Source organism: Trachurus trachurus (genome assembly GCF_905171665.1).
Source record: "Trachurus trachurus genome assembly, chromosome: 1".
Taxonomy (NCBI): Eukaryota; Metazoa; Chordata; class Actinopteri; order Carangiformes; family Carangidae; genus Trachurus; species Trachurus trachurus.
The window spans coordinates 7,334,642-7,357,707 of NC_139891.1; the positions used below are offsets into that span (position 1 = coordinate 7,334,642).

Below are 23,066 nucleotides of genomic sequence, written 5' to 3' on the forward strand. Positions count from 1 at the left end.
TTTTCAGCAGAGGGAGATTCCTGGATATATACAGTATATATATTGTGTGAACATAATAGCATTTTTCATTTTCGCTCTTGTTTGTTTAGCTGCCTTCCGGGTATACCTTAGCAAACAGCTGCTTTTGAAATCCCACGCTCTTTCTGGCCATGAGGCGGTGAGCTTCTGTGAACCCGAGCCTTAATACAGATCGATGTATAACGTAACTGTCTATTCAAAGGAAAACCCACATCTGAAGCTGCTGCTGCTGATCTCCCTCAGGTTCATGGGAGTAAACGTTTACAGCTTGTAAACACGTTATAAAACAGTTTTATGGGCGGCTTGCGATTTTATGCATCTCCTATACAGTGAAGTCTCAAAAAATGGTGGCTTGGTTCAGAAATGACCTTGAAGCATCATAACACTACTTTAGAATTCATAAAGGGGGAAACATATGCTCTTGTGATTCAGGCATCGCAAATGCTGCACTACAGCTAAATGTACAGAAGAGATACCATCATGGAAATCTTAATTTGTTTGTAAATTGCATGTCGTATCCCATCACTTCCTCTTCCTGTACTTCATTATGATTACTGATCCTTGCAGGCCTCTGCAGGCGAGTCATGTAAGCACGTCGTGTATCATCTCTGGTGCCTTGTTAGTGCCCATCGACAGGAAAACAATCAACATGCAGCCTGTTTATGAGGTTAATTATGTGCATATTACACAACTAACAAAAAGAGAGTAGATTCAGGTGTGTAAAACCCCCCAAACAAACCCATAAACTTCAGCTGTATGTTGTATCCCAAAGGTTTTCCACTCACACTCCAGCCAGCCTTCCCCTTTCCTCCTGAGACGGTGGGGCACTTCCACTCTACCAGTGTGTGTGCATGCATGTGTATCTCTTTCTACTGTAGCTTGTGTGTGTGTGTGTGTGTGTGTGTTCCTGTGGCTTGTGTTCCTGATGGGCCCCAGATGGGTACGCAGGCAGGCAGCTCTGCCTTTTGGCTTTGACATGTGAGCGAGCAGCCGGCCCCGGGTCACTGCACCACACCTTCCCTCCCCATCCTGACTCCCCATCAACCGTGTGCACACATTGCCTTTTCTTCCCTGATCCAACAACTTTCATTTATTGTATTGTGATTGGTATATATACTGTATCTATTTTTTTTTAAATATCTATTGTGAATTCTGCAGTGCTCTCCCTCTCATCTGTTGCTGAAATGCGTCACACTGCCCCCAAAGTGACTGAAGTGGAGTCGTTTTTTTAAAGAAGCACTTTGAAGCGCTCTCTGTTGGTATGAGAGAGCTGCCCACCACAGCTCTTACTGAACCTACACACATCATACATCTCTTGTCAGCACAGCCAACAGCTCTGCAATATCCTCCTTTGTCCTTGTAACAGCCATGCAAGCACACACGCACTCACACGGAGTACATGTGCCTTTGGACACACTGAAGGGCAAACACACTGCAACATATGCATATACCCCACGTATTCTGATATATGACAGCTCTGCAGTCACAGACTCTGAAGTCCAAAACCAGCCTTTGTCCATCAGACGCACGGACAGACAAAGACCTCTTTAGATTTTGATCAGTGCGATGAGAACAAAACAGCAACGAGTTGTAAACCCAACATCACCCCTGTGACAAGAGCATTCATCACCGTAGTGTCCTGAAAATGTTCCAGTGTCCCCGGAGGGATAATGAGAGAGAAGTGTGAGTATGCTGTGAACAGGAGGCTCAAAGTAAAGCCCAGATGTGTACAGTCACAAACACAGGCCGCTTTTGTATTTCCATTTGAACAAGTCCTCACTCTTGTTGAATTACCAACACATGACTGTGTGATCAACTGTGTAGTGAGTCTTTACAAGCACAGGGACTTTTTGCTAAGGATTTTTTTCTTTTTTCTTTTCAAACTCAGGAACTTCACCTGTATTTTTGACCGCAGGAACCTTGTTCCAGTTTTTCAGCTGGGCCATAGATGATACGTCCTGCTCCTGAAAACAAAACTTTCTAAAGGTCAAGGATCTTTCTGGTCAAACACAAGCCTCCAGAGTGATTCATCCACTCTGCATAAGAAGAACCAGCTGCCTCCATATTAAAACCACTAGTTTATCTGACAGTAATTGCCTGGATACAAGCTGCATTTTTGTAAACCATTACCGGCAATTAGCCACATGTATTTTCTTGCACATGAGAAACTCACAGTCCAACAATCACAATCCTGAGATTGTGTGTTATCGATGATTTCATGTAGCGCGCCGCACAGACAGATCCCCTCAAACTGTTTTGTTTTATTGATGATGTTATTTCCCAGGTAAATCTTAATGTGCATTAATGTGACTTGACTTGACTTTGGATACAATCCTGTCTTTAATCTGCTACTAAAACAAACTCAAAGCTGAGCTTGTGTGAACAACATACACTATAAAACTGGAGTCTCGACATTGCATTTTCAGCAGGCAGTAAAGAGTATAGAGGAGAGGGTGGGGGTCAGAAAAAAAGGAAAATGCATATTCATGTAAGAGTTCTCTGTATGTGAATAAAATAAATGGCAATATAACAACACCTGGGCCTGAAGAATGGCACAGAGAGAGAATGCTATTTTTTCCTCTTTTCAGGAAACAAAAGCAGCTGAAAACAGCACTGACAAAGAAAACGCTGGTTTCTGCTTATTTTTTCATGCAAAGTCCCCTGGAACCGACACTGTTCATCCAAAGCTTGTGCAACGGAGGGAGAAAAAATGGCTGCCCTAGATTCCGAACTTGTGAATACGTAAATAATGGATAACTTCTCAGGCCATCCAAGATGTCTGACATAATTACTGGACGTGCTCTTAAAGGGGAGGGTCAGATTTCCAGCCCAGATACCAGTCGATACACTTCTCTTTGGCAAATCCCCCACTCTCTCAAAGCCATTTGACACACACACACACACCCTCCCAATTTGACCTACTTCTAATATGTGCAGAGGGAGAGGAAATCTGACCCTACACCTAGTTATTACACTAATTACACATCACCAATGACCGTCTCAGTGGTAAATCTCCTAAACTGACACGCAAAAGGAAATTAAGACATCATCACACTGGGCCTCTTAGGGAGAGAGAAAAGAACTTGACTTTATGAGGGACTGCTATTGTTCCTCCTCTGCATTACTCCTTCTCTGGTGTCGAGGTTCATTTAAGGCAGTCGCAAATCATGATTAACAGTGATGTCAAAGATTATTGGAGTGATTAGAGTATTTTGCAATGCAAAGCCTCATTTAGAGGAGACTAAGCCATGGCCATTGAGCGCTACATCGACTCAATAGTAAATTAACTTGCGATGCGGAGGAGGGAAATTAAATCAAACACAGAAAATGTGGGCATGTGTTTCTTTTTTTCCCCCCCCCCCCCCCCCTTTCTGTGCTTGGAGCATTATTTTACAAAACATTATTATCCATGGTTAAAAATAGCATGTGTGAGATCCTGGCTGCTTCAACGGTCCCGTCCACTTGCACTGTTAAAATCACAGGAAAGGCCTCTTTCTCTTTCTCTTTCTCTCCAAATCATTAATAGTGGAGCATGTGAACACGTGGCACACTGATCCATACTCTGCAGATGGTGGCATGTTACATACATGGAGAGGGGCAGGTTTCAAGCCACATGGCAACCCGTACATTTGTCCCCCACGATGCCTTGCTGTGACTGCATTCAATACTCAGCAGATGCCAATATAAAAAAATGAATTGGACTTCATCTCCAAGTTGATGCAGTGCGTAAAAAAGCCTGAAATAAAATCAGCAATAACAAGTCTGGCCTATGCATCACAGTCCAACACGTTAGCTCTCTATGTTTGCTTACTGGTTCACTGGGTTAACACAAAGACCAGAGCTGTTTTTTCTGCTTAAGATGCCCCTTCTAGGATTCTCTTCTTTTCATGCACCCTTATGTCTTTTTCTCATTCTCTTTTTAATGGAAGTGGGGGAGGGTGGGGGGGGGGGGGGGGCTCTCTCTCTCTCTCCCTCTTTCTCTCTCACATGACTGCTGTCGAGCTGCAGCCAAGGTCACATGTTTACCCATACAGACAGTGGCACCTGACTGAATAGGTTTTTTTTTAATAGGGGAAGTTGACTGCTGGAACAGTCATCAAAGAGCCTGAAGCCTGCCCGCAAAACTGGGGCCTGCTTGATGTACTTGGCCAACTACAGCTTTATCATCTGAGCTATAAGTGGCAGACTCAGGATATGACAAACGCAGATAGAGACAAGCTTATATTATACGTTCAATAGGTCTGGATTCTAGGTTTCCCCCCATCCTGAGGCAGAATTTGCGGCAGTGATTCATGTTTTGACAGATGTTCAAGCATCAGCCCATGGATGGCACATGACATGATGACGTATCACTCATGTTATAAAGTCATTAATACTCACTGGAGAATCCACCATCAATCAAGCCCATAACTCTTGAAACCTATGAGGAGTTTAACCCTTAAAATGATGTTCTTGTTACTGGGGCAATGACAAACAAATACAAGATCTGTAGAAGGCTACTCCGGTTGATCTATTCTGTCCACTCTTGATGAGTCAGTCGGTCTGTCATGTTTTGAGCACACACACATACACACACACACACACACAACACAAGATTAGAGCAATATATGCCCTACAGCGACTGGAGGCACTCTCTTTCTCTGACAGTCCGATGATTCCCTCCTCTCCTTGAAACACAGGCAGATGGGATGGATGCAGATAGAGTCGGAGCAACATAGAGAGGGTGAGAGATATATAGAGTGTGGGGGGAGGAGGGGAGGAGGGGGGGGGGGGGGGGGGGTGCTCTGTCTGTGTAGTCTGCCCAGAAACTAGCCACGGGCACAAACCAGAGCCAGTCTGTCAGGAGCTCCACTGGGTTTAACTATAGAAACGACATGTTTATTATTCAAAAATACTGTGAACTACCTACTACTTTCACTCTAAATATCACGAGTGCATTATTTCATGCATGGGTGGGTGCCACCGGTGGAAATTGAACCCCTAACCCTGAAAGATTTAGAGCCACGTTTTTTTACTCAACGGCGCTACGATAGGCTGGTAACGGGTCTGCTGTTTGTTTTGACAGTGACAGCAGAGAAGTGCTCATGAGGATGCTTCAACTGTATAAGTGGAAGAAAATGCACGTGTCATCTCAAGTCCTTTATCCACCTAACAGAGAATATGTAGAAAAAAACACAACTTTGTCCAGTGACTCTCCTGCCGTCTGTATTACGGCCCGTGGCACATGTCCTAACAGTTCAATCATCCACTGAGGGTTTTACTACGCTGTCCAAACTGACGGCCGATTGTTAAATTTGACAAACACGGCCGAGGAATGATGAGAATGTGCGTTTCCCTCCTACACACACACACCAACGACTCTCTTGTCCGAGGAATTAAACGCTGATTAACGAGACTTGGGATTCCATGGGAACTATGCTGAATGATAACCGTCTTCTCGTTAGATGGCGGCCAACAAAAAAGGAATGTAAAAGAGGGGGGAAAATGCAACGGTGCACGTGGTTGGCTGAGTGGGAATCGGACTTTGATATTTCTGAGCGTTGAGGCAGTTGTGACCTCAATCCCAAAAAAGAGATTCAGTGTGTGGAAAGCGAGCGAGCATCTTTCTGATTGGCAGAAAGAGCAGTGTAAAAAAAAAAAAAAAAAACGCATATGGACTCAGGGCTGAAACTGAACTAGAAACTGGGGCCAATAAAATGCAAATGGCAGTTCAAAAATCAATGTGGGCTCGCGGAAACTCACCACACACACCTCTGTTTGACCAATCCCGAGGCTGCGAGTGGGAAATAAAACCAAAACACAGTTGATTACTAGGGAGGCCGGTGCTGTTGTCACACTAAATCCCGCTGAAGCTGCTCCAAGCCACAAACAGCATCCGTCCGTCACGACGACGCGTAGCAACAGTGCCGAGGAGGGACGAAGAGTGAAGGACAGATTGGGATAAAGTGGAAACAGAGGAAACAAAGATGATGCACAAGATTGGCGAATGTGAGAGAAAAAAGGATGAAAGAATAGTGCAGCAATTTGCCCCTCGTCAAGCAGCTACAGGCACAAACACGTGCTCACACACTCATACACACACACACACGTGCGGAGATCACTGGAGTAGAGTTTGTGTATGAGTGTGTGTGTGTTGGGGGAAGGCTCACAGTATGGCAGGGCCAAGAGACTCTGGGGCTGAAACCCATCACTAACACATGGATTAGTTCACACGTGCACACTGCCTTTTAATCTGCTCCACTGACAAAGGTTGGAAAAGAGAGAGAGAGAGAGAAGAAAGGAGGAGAATGACAAAGAGAGATGGAGTTGTTGGAATGGATGACCATAAAAAACAGATCCACGGACGGAGAAGGGGGGGACGTGAGTTTTCGATGCACTGTACAATCAGCGCACTTTTCTTTGGCAAGTGACCCAGTTTCCTTTGCTACACACACTCACACATACATCACAGAGAAAATGAACACATGTCCATCCATCTACCAAACTCTTCTTCTTAGGATATTCTGGCTTTATTTTTGATAACGTACCAACTGACTCAAACCAGGGATACCCCCTCACCCCCCCCCCACCCCAGGATGCCCCACCACACTCACTTTCCTCCGTAACCATGCATGTGTGACGAGGTTGAGGATAGAGGCTTTGGATTAAAACTCCAATATGGCATGGCTCCTAAAATGAGCCTGGTGTAAAGCCATGGCCATACAGCCAGATGTTGACTCTGGGGACAGGGCAGGGCGGGGCATGTGTATATGTTTGTGTGTGTGTGTGTGTGTGTGTGTGTGTGTGTGTGTGGGAGGGGGATGTCTTGTCAGTCCACATCCTCTTTCCAGATGTGGATGTGTTTTAATACATCCAATAGAGGGTGGGGGGTGGGCGGGTAATCCAAATATTCTACATCAACCTTTTAATGCATGGATAGATAGACATTTATGTGTTCAAAAAAAGCACAGATGCACTCACTCACTTTCTCCCTCAGCGGGGGTGAATGTCACATATCTTGTTAAGTTACTTAGCCCAGTTGGCACGCAGGTCGTTCCTCTGCTCTTAACACGGAAATGGCAAAACAACGACATTCAGAGTGTGTGTGTGTGTGTGTGTGTGTGTGCGCGCTTCGATGATGATGATGATGATGAGTAAGAATGTGAGGTAGCTGCTGTGGGAGTAAGGGGGTGGAGACTCCTGCTACTGCTTCTTCATCTCCGCACTGTCATTGGTGAAACGCTAACCTCTACGATTGGTCAGAAGGCAGCGGTGTTTCCCCCTTTTTCCCCAGCTGTACGGCTAAAAATAGAAGCCGTAGTCAGATTTAGCCTAATTGAGTCTGTCTTGTGTCTTCAACAAGCATCAGATTTTCCCCCGTTTCTATCTTCATCTCTCTCTCTCTCTCTCCTTAAGGTACAGATTAAGTTAACTGGGCTGCTCCAGGAAGGAGGAAAGAGGAAGGAAAACAGGAGCATTTCTTCCTGGAACAGCCTGTAACTGCGGCGGCGTCCACTCGTCCCGTAGTGAAGCTTATCAACAAGCCTAACATGGATGTTGTTAATGGCAGACAGACTGGACTGACAGCTTTGCAGAACATATTGCACAGCCTGAACATATTAGTCCCTGTTTTAAGCATCATTTGAATACCTACAAACAAATTGATCAGTCTGAAATATTCTTATTTCAGTTTGCAAGAATTAAAAACAAGAGCCTGAGTCAGACTGTCCAGGTTGAAATCTGCTGACTAAACCCGCATGCCAGTCCGGCCTCATTCCGTTTTGGTTACACTGTCCTTCCGCAGAAAACTGTACGGATGCACTTTTGCAGGATGAGGGCACAACAAGACGGCGCCGAGATAAGATGAGTCAAGGGTCAGGGGAGTGAGACGACATGTGAATGATGGCTGAGCCTTCGAGTGCCGACATGGCGTCCCCTGGGCGGGGCCTTCTCTACACCTGTCTACATCTGTATGAAATGTGAACATCTGTGTGAGAAGGGGTACACAACGTTAAACAACAGCTTTTTTTGTTTATGTCTGACTGTCTTCAACCATCTGACAGCAAGCCAGTGGGATGTGTTCGCAGAAGTGGAGAACATCTGAAATAGATACTACAGCAAATTGTTGTTTGTGGATAAGAAATAATGCTTCTCCATGTAACATGTTCATTTATAAAGATCTGGATTTTACAGCAAGAAGTAGCTACAGGAAGTGTTGGTCTTAAATAGCATGATGCTAACTTTGCTAACCTGTGCACTCTTTTCATATCTTGTTCTGTCCATCTGGTTTCATATTGCTGGTATTTTTCTTTCTCATTTTGGCTTAATAACTAATTTAAAAAAAACCCTGCTTTCTCTGATCCACATTGCTCTGTTAGGGTTTTTTTCATTTTCATGACATGAAAGACGAGTGACTCTCTTGGAAAGCTATGTGACTGGCATGCTGCGAATACCAACCCGCAATAAACTTTGCAACTGTCAGAAACCTGGCAGCCGTGTATGCAGGTGCAATTATGGGATAAATCAATGAAGGGGTAATTGCACTCCTCTACGACAACAACTCAGAGCTACACACCCACATGGCACAAGAGAAAACACAAATATCTTGTCTAAGCGCAGTAGCTGTCTTGGCTGACTTTAATAATATGTGCTCCTGCTTTGCACCAGCATTTACTTGGTGCCTGTACTAGGACTTTTCACTTTACGACGAGTGAACTACATTTTGAAAAAAACGCAACATTTCCTATTCTCATTACAGCAGGACACCTGTCTCACTTGTTGGTAGAGGTGGCAGACTTTAATCCACAGCCACAGTTTGTCACCATCCGATTGTTTGTGGTGGCTGGTGCGAACATGCCTACCCCGATACGGGCTCATGCCTCACTGTGTTAATTACAGGGTGGAAATGCTCGCTGTGCACACACTGACACACTGTGTGAGTGCGGATCAGGCTTGCGTGCTGCTCAAGGCATCCCTTAGTCAGGTGTGTTTGACCTAACCCTCTGCTCATCCCCTCAGCCTGTCAATGACTTCCTTGTCCTCTGACTCCGTCGTTAGCTAAGCCAAAGCCAAACTAGGCTGTTAAGGACTATAGCGCCGGGTGGCCTGGGTGAGGTGCACGCCCCAGCACGTGTGCGTGCTCTAGCTGGGCTCACCAGACCAAAGATCAAGTCCCTTAAGCTGCTTTTCTGAGCCAAGAAAAGCTTACAAGTCGTCACGTTGGTCAGAACAAATGGTCCCACTTTTAGGCCCTGCAGCAGAGCCTGAGAATAGGCTGCACTCACTGGGCAGACAACAGAGAGACCGGTGAAGCAGTTTGGCTTTCTTCAAGGAAGCATCAGCACAGCCAGAGAAAATGCAGCTCAGGCTTATTCATGTTTGACTGCTCATTCAAGCCCAAGGCTGGAACAGCAGTAGTGTGTTTATATCTCTCTGGTTGGAAAGACTAGAAAAGCATAAAGGCCTTCAATGCCAACAGAGGTATGTACCATTTGGAAAATGTGACACCTATTATAGCGATATTCTGTTCAGTTTGCCTGCTGCATATGTGCAAAAAAAACAAAAAAAACTATCCCAATATTTTTAAGTGACGTAACAGTAAACTGATAAACCCGCACTCTCCACCACACACACCTGTGTAAGTATGAAAAATGACATTTGAGAACACCCACATCAACTTAGTGTTAATTGCAAATGAGGCACGACTACCTTCATTTACCTTTTCACAAACAACACAGCTAAGAAAAAAAATCCAGAGAGGGCAAACATCGTGGATGCTCCTTGACACCCAAGGGCATCAAGCTCTTGAGTCTGATGGGTAACAGTAAGCCTTTTTAATATTCCACACACGCTGAAAGGTGTTTAACACACATTGTTTGCCCAGCTCTCCGCATAAAAAAAGCAGAAGAGCTAACATTGCTTCCAATGTCTGGGCACTGGGGGTAGAAATGATTTGCTGGGTGTATTATAAGCTCTGTCTCGATAAACAATACTGATATGAATAGGCTGCGCTGGGGGAGGTGGGTAAATGATAAGTGACCGTTCCTGTGGATTTATTGTGGCAAGTAAAAGCCTGTTGTATTGATTATAAAGATTATAAACAGAGTCATCACTCAAAATAGAAAAAAAACAAACATATTCCAGTCTGAGCCACGGAGTACCCACTCATTTACTGTAACACGCCCCTAATATAACTCACATTGATCAACCAATAACTAACCTGAGCTGGGGAAGCTGTTGTCAACATGTTTATTAAAAGAAAAAGGACTAACGGGGGGTCCTACTAAGACAGTGTAATTTAGCAGTGACATGTGGAAGTGCAAAGGGGCTGTTAGGAGGTACATGATCAAAGCAGCAGAGCCACCACGTTATCTGGTCCCACCACAGAGTATGAGAATCTGGAATGTGTTTTTTTTCCCCCCCCTCGTCTTTCGGTGCCTTTTATCCGCGTCCTGTGGTCTCCGCTGTCACAACGAGTCTGCTCGTCACAGAGGTTATCAAGACCTGTGGCAGCCATGCAAGGCAAATCATCATGCCAGCAGCAGATATACAAGGTTGATAAGTCTTAAAAAAAGAAGGCCTCAGTCAGACTGGGCCATAAAGGAGCTGCCTCCAATTTACAAGACTTGGAAGTCTGCTGAGATGGAACGAAAGCTGCTGCTGCTGCTGTTGTAGAGTCATAGTATAAGCCTGACACACTTGGGTGAACAACTATGCCTGATACATATAGCTTACAGTGGGGCATGTGCTTAAAGGGAATTGGATTAACTGTTGGCAAAAAGGGAGGATTATAAACGATTCTGACTTTAAGTGTGCGTCTAAAAAGATGGATTACAATTTCTTCCCTCTTTCTTTGCTAATGGAAATTCAAATTAGTTTTGTCCTGGTCAACTTCTACGCACTGTGTTGAACTGAAAACAATAACAAGAGAGGGGGGGGAGGAGGGGGTGTCGGTATCTGGATGAGGTACAGTGTGGTACAGGACGGCCTGTTCCCAGCCCACTCTATTCTGCTGCAGCTCTCTCTGGAGTCTAGCACGGCTGCACGGACCAGCACAGTGGAGCCAGGAAAAAGGAGGAGGCGCAGGATGCATGTTTCAAAGGATGTTGCATGATGGAAATGAACTGCAGTTAAATACACAAATGAGAATGGTAACCTCTATACATTTGGCTCCATCCGTTTTATTATGCAAAGTTTCATTCCACCGCTTAAGTAACAATCTTCCTGATGGTTCGTAACTCTTTTAACAACACTGCACATTCCTTCTGTGCTGCCACCTACAGGTATTACACCGGGCTGCTCTGATTGGCAGAGAAGATCAAAGGCCATAAATGGCCATAAGGCCGTACTACAAAGAATGGCTGCAAGGATGTGGAACTAGTGACGAAAAAAAAGCCTCCACACTGTGTTGTAGGAACAAACAACAGCTCTGGCACCTTTTTTGAAATGTATTTGTGTGGGTGGAACACTGGAAAAAAAAAAATGCAACCCCGCATGGGTGCCGCAATCTGCCGAGGCCCAGTCAGCCGACCGGCTGGCCTTGCGTGGCATCGCATATGAGCACCAGGATGACACATCAACTCTTGTCTATATTTAACTCACTGGACGCCTCTCCTTCCAATGTTCCCATCCTTTTAGGAGAGGCTGCCAGGGAGAATGGCGAGAAAAACAGGCTGAGGTGATATGTAATTACACTGAATGGATCCAGCCACCCACACCCTTTCATTGTACCCACACCCTCAGAGATAATGAAATGGAAGGCAAGCTTTTTTTTCTCTATTTACCATAAATCCTGCAAGTCTGGCTGCACTTATTTATGGTGTTGAAGTGAACCCTTTACAGCTCGACTCTTGAAGCCTGCAAAGTCACAGGACATGAACACACCACCTATGTGGGTGGCAGACTTGATCTGATAAGGGTTTCTTAGAAACCAGTGTTGAATCTCTTCAGAACAAGATGTGGAAAACCGTCACAAGCCTATAGGTGTCCCTGAATACCCCACATGTCTTCCACTGTAGATACTATCTTGAATAGAGAGATATAACTCAGTATAGAACTATGGCATAAAAACCACTGAAGGGAGACTTTGTCTAGACATAGGGCTGACTTTGCCACTGCCACTACAGACCTAAAACCAAGCATTGGACTTTTTCCTGCTGCTCCAGCTCTGACTACATGCACCCTCACCTGCCTGTATGACTCGGAGCCCTGAGCAGCCAAACTGTTGCATAACTCAAGGTGCAAAGCCAGTGTGCACGAGAGGGGGGGGAAACAAGGTGAAACGAGAAGAGGGCATGTCCTTAACTGGGCCCAACTGTGTGACCATTTACTTTTGTTTTTTAAGGATCTGTTAAAGAGAAAGTGCTTACTTGAGGAAGGGCAAATGTGTTGTGGAGCAAAATGAAAGTAGGACATGATGAACTTATTCACATGTCAGGGCAGGGCATGCATGTGCGTGGAGGCCGTGCTCTCTGATTTAAAGGTGAAGTGTTTGGAAATTTTAATGCCGACTCACCTGTTCTTCTCCAGCTCATTATGTGTGGACCTGCGAAGACAGAAAGCGCAAGTTATTAAACAAACAGCCACGTGGTTTACAAGCAAAGTGCAGACCTACGCTATCTGTACTCCGGGGAAATGAGGTTTAATATTAGGATAATAACCGTATGAGGTCGACAAACAGGGGCTGAGAGACTCAGAGAATTAGCTTGTCCAATTTGATTTATGAATTTATTGATTAATCCCAAATGAGACCCACTCTGGACCCAGTGCACTGGAGCCTTCACACTAAAACCTGACAGCCAGGCACTATACAGCTTCTTCCTCAATAATGTACAGCACAACCCTGGGAGGGTGTATATGTGTGTGTGTGTGTGTGTGTGTGGGGCAGCCACTTACGTTAACTAAAATTTACATGCCCACATATGCACGCACACACACACACACATTTCCTCCACATGCAGCAGCCAGGGTTCAGTGCTCTGTTAATAATGTAAAGCGAATCAGCTGGTCCCTGAGAGTGTCTTTGTGTAGCAACATACTAAAAGGGAGACAAGCAGCTCTCCAGATACTTTAATGACCGGGTTCCCATCTACACAAGCTGCACTCCACTTAAAGTCATGAGGCCCAAGTTTTTAGGGAGGGGGGGGGGGGGGGGGGGGTGTTTGTGTCTTTCCTGAGTCATGCACACAATTTCTAAACACTGTGCATCATCAATAGTGCAATACATCGAGCTCAGCTGCCATCTTGTTGACATGATGGAAGCAGGAAATATGCTGAAAACAGGAGATAAGAACGGGATGGGAAGGACTTAAAGACAGACTGTCCAAGGCCGTAGTTCAGTCTGTAAAAAAAATGGACCCTGCCTCAGAGGAAATTATTTATTCAAGTTTAATTATTTACACCAATAAAAACACCATGTGGCGCCATTAGAATACATTACTGTCCGTGCAATTGTGTATGCAAGAGCGCATGTTAAGTCAAATGTGGCGTTTGATTTAACATGACATGGTCTACGGCCATGATGAGTGGCTGCTATCACAGCAAAACACGGGGATCACATGGGCCATTTCCTGAAAACCTGAGAGAGCCTACAGTAAGTGCTCACACATATGCTCTTGACAGGTTTCAACTTACATATTCCACATCCCTGTAGTAGTCATGCATGTCTGTGCACCACACGATCCATGTACATCCAACGACAATCACACAACTGATACACTTAGACCAGTTTGCGCTTTTCTATTCAGCTACTACCCTCAAAAACTTCATTTTAAAATGCATGGATGACTCTTTTAGTGGGACATGAACGCAGTCACAATCTTTTACATTATCCTTTTGGTAACACTTTACAATAAGTACACATTAAGCATTAGTTAAGCATTAATAAATCCTGAATTCATCATTTATAACATATGAATACTCATTAGTATATAGTTTATAAACACAGTTAAAATGTTTTACTCATCATTGATAAGCAATAACTGTATAAACTACATACTGTGAGTATTCATGTGTTATAAATGAAAAATTCAGTATTTATTAATGCTTAACTAACGCTTAATAGTGTGTATTTATAAAGTGTTACCATACTTTCTAATAGCGCTGGATCCTCTGTTTTCTGTAACTGACTATGACTCAGAAACAGTATTGCTAACAGAAGGTGAGTACTGTGGAGTGCGTCACTTGCATCATCAGCTGTCAATGTGCATGTTTGCGTTGCTTGGTAACCCACATCCCAATTTGTGATCTTTTCCAAACTCTGAACATTTTTGCCACAATGTGATTCAAAGATAATGTTAATGATAAATGTGTTTTGGCTGATGCTCAGTGTCTAAGAATGATGAACTATTGGGACTGTGGAAATGTCGAGCAGTGCATCAAGTACGTATGTTACAAAATGACTGATCTGTCATAACAACGGCAGGAAATTTAAGAACAATGTGTCATCACCAGAGATAACAATAGCAGGTAAAACGTACAAGTTTGAAACTATTGAGATAATTCTAAGTCAGTTTTATGATTGGAAACCGCTCTCCCTGCCTTCTGAATCAGATATCTGCACATGTGGACCTCAGCAACAATGCAATATAGATTATAAACTGGCTCCAGGCCACACACAACTGGAGCATGTTTCCTTATGTAGGCATGCTCGAATATAGTGTGTGTTTATGTGCATGTATACGCATACGGAGTGGGTCAATGAGATAAAGCAACCCTGCTATAAACAGTAGGCAAGAGAGGACAGAGTCAGATAAGCTCATCACTTTAAGCCTCAACACACTACTGAGAACGTAGCTAAAGCTGGAGCAAGCTAATGGCAGAAAGCAAGCTGTGTTTAAACAGAATGTCAAGTTAATGTAATTATTATAATGAGTGCATTTTCATTATCTCTAAAAGCTGTAAAAAAGTGACGTATAGTCACAATAGGGCGCTCTTATTTGGCGCCATTATTTGCCATTAATGAAATCCTCATCTGATTTAGGAACGGTAGATGTTTTCTTTAAACCTTAGGCTGTTTAGAGTTGCTTTTTCTTTTCTGCGGACACTGTAATCTGACATGTGAGGTGGTGAATATGGCTCACAGCTCGGACTAATTTGCAAGATTTCTCACCCATGCTGGAAAAACCATGAATAGGACGGTTGAGTCAAAAGTAGACCGCTTGTGACGCGCATGTCCCATCGAGGAACTTGACAGCACCAGGAGTATACAAATAATGGTGTTTTATTGGGTTGCAGAGTGTGCAACTCCAGTGGGTATGACACAAACTGCATTACAATACAAAAAAGGTGTTGGATGTTGAATGGTGTTACCTCACTAAGTGAGCTGTGAAAATGTCTCCATGGAGAGCATGACCAACAACAAACCTCAATCATTACTGCACAGTCTGTGCTTGTTCCAGCCATTTGAAAATCCCTCATGAGTGCTCCTCTCTACTTTTAAAGTTGCTCACCATAGAAACGGTTTGTACTGACATCTTACCCGCTATGATTTCATTTAGTAAATCCTTCCGCACAAGCACAATTAACGAACGCTTAGAGTTTCGCCAATAGGACAAAACCTGCAGAAGCGTTTTTTAATTTAGCCTTAGAATTATATCTGATCGTGTCTGTTGCTATGCAGAACTAGGCAGCATTATGCGCTTGTGATGAGTAATACGCAGTTCCTGTTTGTGGCCTGCTCTTGCATTAATATTAAACGGCTCAGAAAGAGACAGAGAGAGAGAGAGAGAGAGAGAGAGAGGGGCTTGCGTTTGATGTATGACTGTCAATGGACAGATTAATGTAAGCAGCCTAGCACCAAGAGAAAACACAATGCCACCGGCGTTAACTTGGGAGATTCTGGGCTGCTTCTCTGACTTGTAAATGCAAGTTTCTGTCATCAGTGAAAGCACTATGTTCAACAAGGGCTCTAATCGTTGTGGCAGCTAATGACGTGATTATCAGACAGTGGTACACAAGGAGACACACCAGTAGATTGTTAAATGTATGTTCTGCAACATTAACAGCTTTCAATTGATGCATATAAAAAGAGTATCCACCTCCTGTGTCTTTATAGGGCACTGCTGTAATAGAGGTTCCACTGCAAATTACTGATAACACTCAACATCATTAGTCTTTAAAAAAGAAAAAGGCTCCACGTATTCACCTTTGGGTGTCTGCAAACAACACCGGCCATAAATAGGAGCCTTCCCCTTCAGGGGAAAAGACAAATCTAACCCTCTCTCCCACAGTGTAGAATACACGTGGCATACGGGGAAAAACACGATTACAACCAATATCTAAAAAAAAACTAAACCCACTTATAAATACAGCTATATATTATGGGGTTGTTTCCTCGGGGATGCACAAACTACACAACGGTGGAACAGGCTTTTTTTTTTCGTTTTGAAGCCGTCAGTTTCACCACGATCCCTAACCTCAGCCACTGCAGTCCGTTTGACAATCAGCTGATGAAAAGCTAGCAGAGCCGTTACTGCCGCCCCCTCCCCCCAGACCAGCAACACAGCGGTGGACGAGCCTACGTGCACCTAACAATTAAACACGCCCCTGCAAGTTTGAGGAAAAACATAACTTTAAATCTACCAACTTTCAGAAAGTGTGCTTGTTCACTAAACGCCTCATCATCACAGCATGTCAGAAGACAGTTTGACCAAATGACATCGATAGTAGAATACATATACAGCATTGATTTTATAAAACACACAGGCACAATTTCCCAGGGATGCCACATCGTGAAGAGGAGCAGTTTCTTACCTATTGTGGTTACTGCTGAACTTCTTATTTCGGAATTTTCTTTGCCTCTGGTAGTTTGTGTTCTGATTTGACGGAAACGTCGAAGCATATCCGTGTTCACACTCTGGAAGAAAAGTGGTTGACAGACAGACAGTCAGACAGACAGTCAGCCTGGGGTGAGTTTTTACTACACCGTATGCTACGATCCCTCCGGCTTAATGTGAACACCTCATGTAAAACAGCAACAGCGTTACCCATTTCCAAGCAGCCAACACACACCATGGAGGATGCTGTTGTTTACTATGACTTTTTTTTTTCTTTCTCCCACACATTAGTGAACATATTTACCTCTCTCTCTCCTCTCTAGATATTCCGCAGCTTCCAGTAACAGTTGGATATTGATCAGCTGAACAGCCGTCATTCTCTCCTGACGCTCACCGCTGCCGTTGACGTTAGCTCTGTTCCCTCAGCCTTTAACGTTCGCCCCGCGAACAGCAGTAACTACCGGTCGCTTTCAACTACAGGGAAGACAGTGCATCGGTCATTTACGACACCGACTGGTGCTTTAAAAACGCCGTTTTGTTGTCTTGTTGAGTGTCTTCGCTGGCTCATCAACAGCCTTTGTCGAAAGCAAAGGAAGGGGGGAAAAAATCCAGTGTTTCCCAAGCTAGCAAGCTACAGCCAATTCTTGCCAGGTTTCGTTGTTAGAAAATGTCGAAAGCAGTGTATCAAAGTATTAAAAGTTTCTAGGAAACACGGTATTAAATTTTTCTTTTTACAAAAATGGATATAAAGAATATAAAACTTCCCCGAGGGAACCCAGAGCCAGCAAAGTGCCTGCCGCTGCTCGTTTCCTCTCCTCTCCTGTTTGTTTACCTAGCTGCACAGCTGAGAGGCGGGACCTGGCGGAGGAGAGGCCGGTCTAACCGCAATGGATTCTGGGGAACAGAGTCTTTCGGTGCATTATAAACCTACTGGTCATGATTCAGCTCATCTACCAACTGAAACATCGTGATGATTTAGTTGTTATCACAGCAGGACACTTTGATTGGTAATTTCAAGGGACAGGGCAAATCCAAAATAAATAATGGGGTCATTTCTAAGGCCAGTTACAATTAACTTTATTGCTTCTACGAATTACGAAAAATATTTAAAATAATGTAAATTCTGAAATATTCAACACTATTTCAGGTGTCGGACTAGTAGACAAATAGCCTAAACAAGAACTGTTTGTGTTTGTTACTTTGTTTGCAATGCCTGAAAAGACAATCTTTCCTAACACAGATCACTGAGGATCCGTAATGATAAAATGATGCTAATGATGTGTTAAGTTACTGACTAAACACAAGTATTCATTGTGTGTCTTTTATTCCCCTCATGAGTAATCATGCCACTCTTTTCTTGCCAACCTACAAATCCCGTGATTCATCGGGACCGTGGGGCTGTACTTGCCGGCCTAAGCCAGGCCCAGCAACACGTGACGTAGTAACCGAGCAGGCTTCTAATTGGCGGAAGGCTTTGACAAGCGTCGAGGGTTGAGCTCGTATCTGACCAACCACAGAAGAGCTTTGCGCCATGTGGAAACCAGTGCGGCACGCCCACAGAGAGCAGGAAGCAAACAATCGAGAGGAGGAGAGCTGTGTAGGCGCTGCGGTCTACTGCTGCAAAACTCCCACATTATGTCTTATTAGATGATATTAATGACACTTTTGCAGCACGCATTAGCTCCTATTCCTGTCTATTTGCACGCAAAGAGCCCTGCATAGACAGACATATTCAGAAGTGATGTAAAAACGGTCTGTTTTTATGTGTGTGTAAAGCATGACTTTAAGAAACGGGCACCTTGTTAATAATGACTTTTAAATTCGTTTTACCACAGAGTTCTGTAAAATTATCGGTCATTTCATTATATGTAGGCCAGGGACTGCTTGCAATGGAGAGATCATGCTTTTTTTTGCAATCAATCCCACATCGAGTTGCTTAATTCCTTGCAGGTTCAAAATGATAAAACGAGCAACTTTAAGTGAACGGATGCTGTTTGAATAAACGTCCGATTCACCTTTCAATTGTGTTCTGAGCGTTTTATCTATAAAGTTTTCTGTTTTTTTGATCGAGTCTGCAGGGACACAATGACATCATCCTAAACTGAGTTGGAGGGCGCTGCAATGTGGTCAGATTTATCACATCGGAGTGGTAGCCAACATACACACCCACACACCTCGTCATTATGTCATATTGCTTTATCTATGCTGCGGGGGAAAATTACAGATTGATGGGTTGAGAGTTGTGCAGACGCAAAGATGCACAGTGCCCATCATGCAGACAATGCAGATAAAAAATAGTCCGGAAAATAATGAAAGCGTCTACGTTTACACTCTGCTGCAATTGCAATGAGTACATTACTGGTAAATAGTCTGGTGTCCCAGGCATAGGATATGCTTTATAGCAGGCAGTGGTGCTTAGTTGAATGAACTCAGCCCTTTGTTGTCTGAGTCTGTTGACAATGAAGTCTTGTTTTCCTGAAAATTTAGAGGCAAATGAAAAAGGATCAAACGCAGCACAAATAAACTCACTTCCGTCCTTCCTCTCGGCGCTCTCAAGAAACCTAGCAGCCTCCAGCAAAACTTGTACATTTTTCAGAAAAGTGTTGATCTGCTCCATGTGGGAGTCTTTGGAGTTGAAGACGTCATTGAAAGGACAACTAGACATCTCGAAATCTTGCTGATCCAAGAGAGATGCCTCGGAGTCAAAAAAGAACTCCTCACTCTTCAAACTTCTTCTTTGCCTCTCACTTTTGGCCATTTTTCCTCTCAGTTTGTGTGGCTTCTGTCCTGGCGACGTGCTGAGCGCAATAAACAGTGAGGCAGCTATACCAGTGGACACTGCTCTTGTCAGATGGTCCCTCTTTTCTTTTTTCTGTTTTATGAATGCGGGGTGTTTAATGTGGAGCGGTGGCCAATGTCAGTAGATGGTGGTGCATGGGAGAACGAGAGCCCGGCCCCCTCTGTCTGAGGAGTCTCCATGGTCCCAATGCCCTTGGTTTATCTGTACAATAAAGCAAAAATCAACTTTTATATGTAAACATTACACTGTAATCAGTTATTTCATTTTTTTTTTAATTTACATAATGTATTTTTTTTGTCTCTTTACATGCAATGTAGTTGGAGACAGCAATAAACTAAAAGTTACACTTGCAGTAATCAAGATGGCAGCAGTTAGAGCAGCATATGAATATTGATAGCTACTATTATTGTACTGATACAAACCTACATAAAGAGATCAACTGCTGTAAAAGTTCATATGAATCATTCTTTAATGGGTGGAGAAGTTACTATGTAATATAGGCTAAACAAAAGTCATACAGTTGTATTGAAATGTAAAATGTGACAATGACTATACATGCAATCATAGCGTCATTTAAAAAGACCTTGTTGAACATATTAGATGCATCATGGTATATTAGGATTTCAGGGTGACACTGAAAAAAATGATGGTAAAATGAAATGAAATAGCATAGTGCAATCTCTGTGATTGCAAAAAGGATGAGTGGACAAAGTTTAAATTAGATTTGTGAGGAAAACAGAAATCAAATTTAGTTGTGAAATCACAATGCTGAGCATTTACTGCAAATAGCCAAGCTCCACACATTTCCTCTTTTCAGTGTTTGTGAAGCACGTTACTTCACTAAAGGTAAACTTCACTCACATTTTACTCAAAGTGCCCAAATGATGTGTTACTTAGTATTAAAGATAGTAGTACAGCAGTGGTAGCTAATAGAAGAGGCAGTAGGCTACATACATATTGTTGAATTAGCAGTAGCAGCAGTACCTACAGTGTAGGTACTGCCAATAAAAACACTAATCTGAGAGAGGGGGAACTCAATAACTGTGTTGTATAACACTAAAGTGTGTCTATAGATCCTTCTGTATGTGACAGGAATGATAACTGAGAGATAAGTCCTCAGCCTTGATCTTGTGCCACTCTCAGCAGACCTTTAGCAGAGCTGTTTTTATACTGCGATGAGGTCCATTTTGAACCAGAATATGTTGAGGCAGAACATGTCGAGGCAGAGCCCCCCCACCTCCCCCTGCCACTTCAAAGAGCCAAAAGCAGCCCATGACCGTTTGATGTAAAGTTCACAGAGACAGAAACTTTCAAGTCCAACACACGGGGGAATCTCTGAAGGTCCCCTCCGCCCCTGCTGCACCTCTCCCCCCTCAGCCAGGGATAGCTGTGGAGGAAGGAAACCCTTTAAGAGCGTCCCTGTTTGGAATTTGAAAGGTGCCACTGCCAGCACATTGACAAAACAAGTGGGTTTTGAAAAGCACTCAGCCACATCCTCTGTATGATCTTAGGACAGCCTCCATGCATTTGGTTTCTGGGTTCTGGTTATTGGACTGTGCTTTGTGCTCTGCTTTTTAGTTTGTATCGTCTTCCTACATTGGACAACTTTCCCCAATAAACACACAAACAGGATATCACAAGAAGCTGTCGAGGCCTGGTCAGCACATTTCCATATTCCTGGTTCTTAACTGGAGTTCACAAGCCCAACAGGTCACAATCTACAACTGGACTGTTCAGGTCACATGTTGCAGAGTGGGAGAATAGAGGAATGTTGCAAAGCAGGAGGGAGTCATGTGTCCCAGTAGGAAACTGTGGTCATAGTGTGAAGGTAAAGATTCAAAAGAGAGACAATAGCTCAGGGGTATGGATGTCCTGCCGACACATTGTGTAGCCCTCCCCTACATAAGTCAAATCACCCCTCTTCACGCTATCATTCCAATTAAAGGCAGCCCCATGCTCTTTTAATTAAAAGGCAACACCCATGTCAAAACAAGGAGTCGAGCTTAGTCATAAAGCCACAGAAAAAATAGCTCAGACGTCTAGAGGATAGACAGCGACAGAGGTCAAACATTTTCAATAAGACAAGCTCATTTTTTCAAGCCCAGGGGGCAAACCACAACAACCAACAGCTCATCAGAGTTAAAGGGGGAAACCAGCTAAACTGCAAAAGGAATGCTAATATCTTCTAAATAGGAATGACGTGGTGGTGCAACAGGGATTTGACCATCAACAGAAGTATAAGTCCAAATCTGGTCTGCATATAATTTAATAAATGTTAAACAAGTTGATATTTTTGTTTTCAGATTTATCATTTAGTCTATGAAATGTGAATAATTTACTCTGTAAAGGCGGCATCTTTAATTGCTTGTCTCTCCAACCAGTTGCCTGAAACCCAAAATGATTCAATTTGATCTGGTGAAAAGTAGAGAAAAGCAGTTAATCTTCACATTGGAGCAACTCTAGGCAATGTTGGGACTTTTAGCTTTGGTATGCCTGTGGCTGTATGGATGGAATTGTTGGTTTGTATCTATATGTATGTGTACAAAGCTCCACATAGAATGACTGATACGAAAGTCATTCATGGTCACCGATTTGTTCACAATGCTTACAATTACTTGTAAATAAGTGAATTTAAAGCAGATATCAGCTTCACGGCCGTTTCGGCTAATGCTGCGTTCAAGGCAGGCTTTTGAAACCGTAAGTTACAGCTTCAAGTCACAACTACGACTTGGTAGCGTTCCAGGTAACCCGTAGCTCGTGTTTTTACCATCCTGTTGTCTGTGAAAGTTCCCTATAACGGCCACTCGTAACTTCCGACCCGTGAACTCGTACCAGATCGAACTGGTATGACTTCACAGGAAGGAAAAACACAAAGTACGAGTTTCTTTGAACGCACCATGAGTTAGCAGCCCCCGCCCTTGTCAGGCATCAATTGGTCCTCGTGCTACGTCACCACATTCACGCGCATCCCTTGGCTGCACACACAGCCCTTCATGCCGTTCTCTCTCCTCATTGGATAACACTTGTATCCCACAAGGAAAATTTTCTCCTCGGGTTACAGCAGAGCAGAGTGACGGAGAGACTCGTGTTTAGGCTGAAATACTTCATGTAAGTGATTGCTGACGGAAAATAGGACTATTTAGGACTTATATTAACAAAAACATTCCACTGATATCTGCTTTAAATGAATGACTTTTGTTAAAGCAGAAGTAAGTGATATATTTGTGTTAATATAAGTCTTAAATAGTTATATCTTCCGACAGCAATCACTTACATAGAGTGTTTGGTCTGAAACACGGGTCTGTCAGTCACTCTGCTCTGCTCTGAGTCGAGGAAAAAACATTTATCGTATCCTACAGTTTTTATCCAATGAGGAGAGAGAACGGCATGCAGGGCTGTGTGTGCAGCCAAGGGACGCCGTGAATGTGGCTACGTAGGGACGAGGACTGTTATGGTGCGTTCAAGGAAACTCGTTTTTTTCCGACCTGTGAAGT

At 43.6% G+C, this 23,066-nt stretch overlaps 1 protein-coding gene across 2 annotated transcripts in view; it reads right to left on the bottom strand.

Annotated features, from left to right (window-relative positions):
* The window catches only part of mxi1 (max interactor 1, dimerization protein), a 30,408-nt gene extending 10,829 nt beyond the window's left edge, over positions 1-19,579 (bottom strand). Inside the window, exons 1-3 of one of the 2 annotated variants that reach the window (XM_083982052.1) lie at positions 19,302-19,579; positions 16,750-16,852; positions 12,512-12,541 (exon numbers count right to left, since the gene is read on the bottom strand). In XM_083982052.1, the coding sequence (XP_083838178.1) occupies positions 12,512-12,541; positions 16,750-16,852; positions 19,302-19,530 (362 nt within the window). In that variant the 5' untranslated portion in view covers positions 19,531-19,579. Of the gene's footprint in view, positions 1-12,511; positions 12,542-16,749; positions 16,853-17,076; positions 17,578-19,301 lie in introns of those variants that run through there. The other variant, XM_083982053.1, reaches the window with a different exon arrangement.
* Between the last annotated feature and the right edge of the window lie 3,487 nt (positions 19,580-23,066).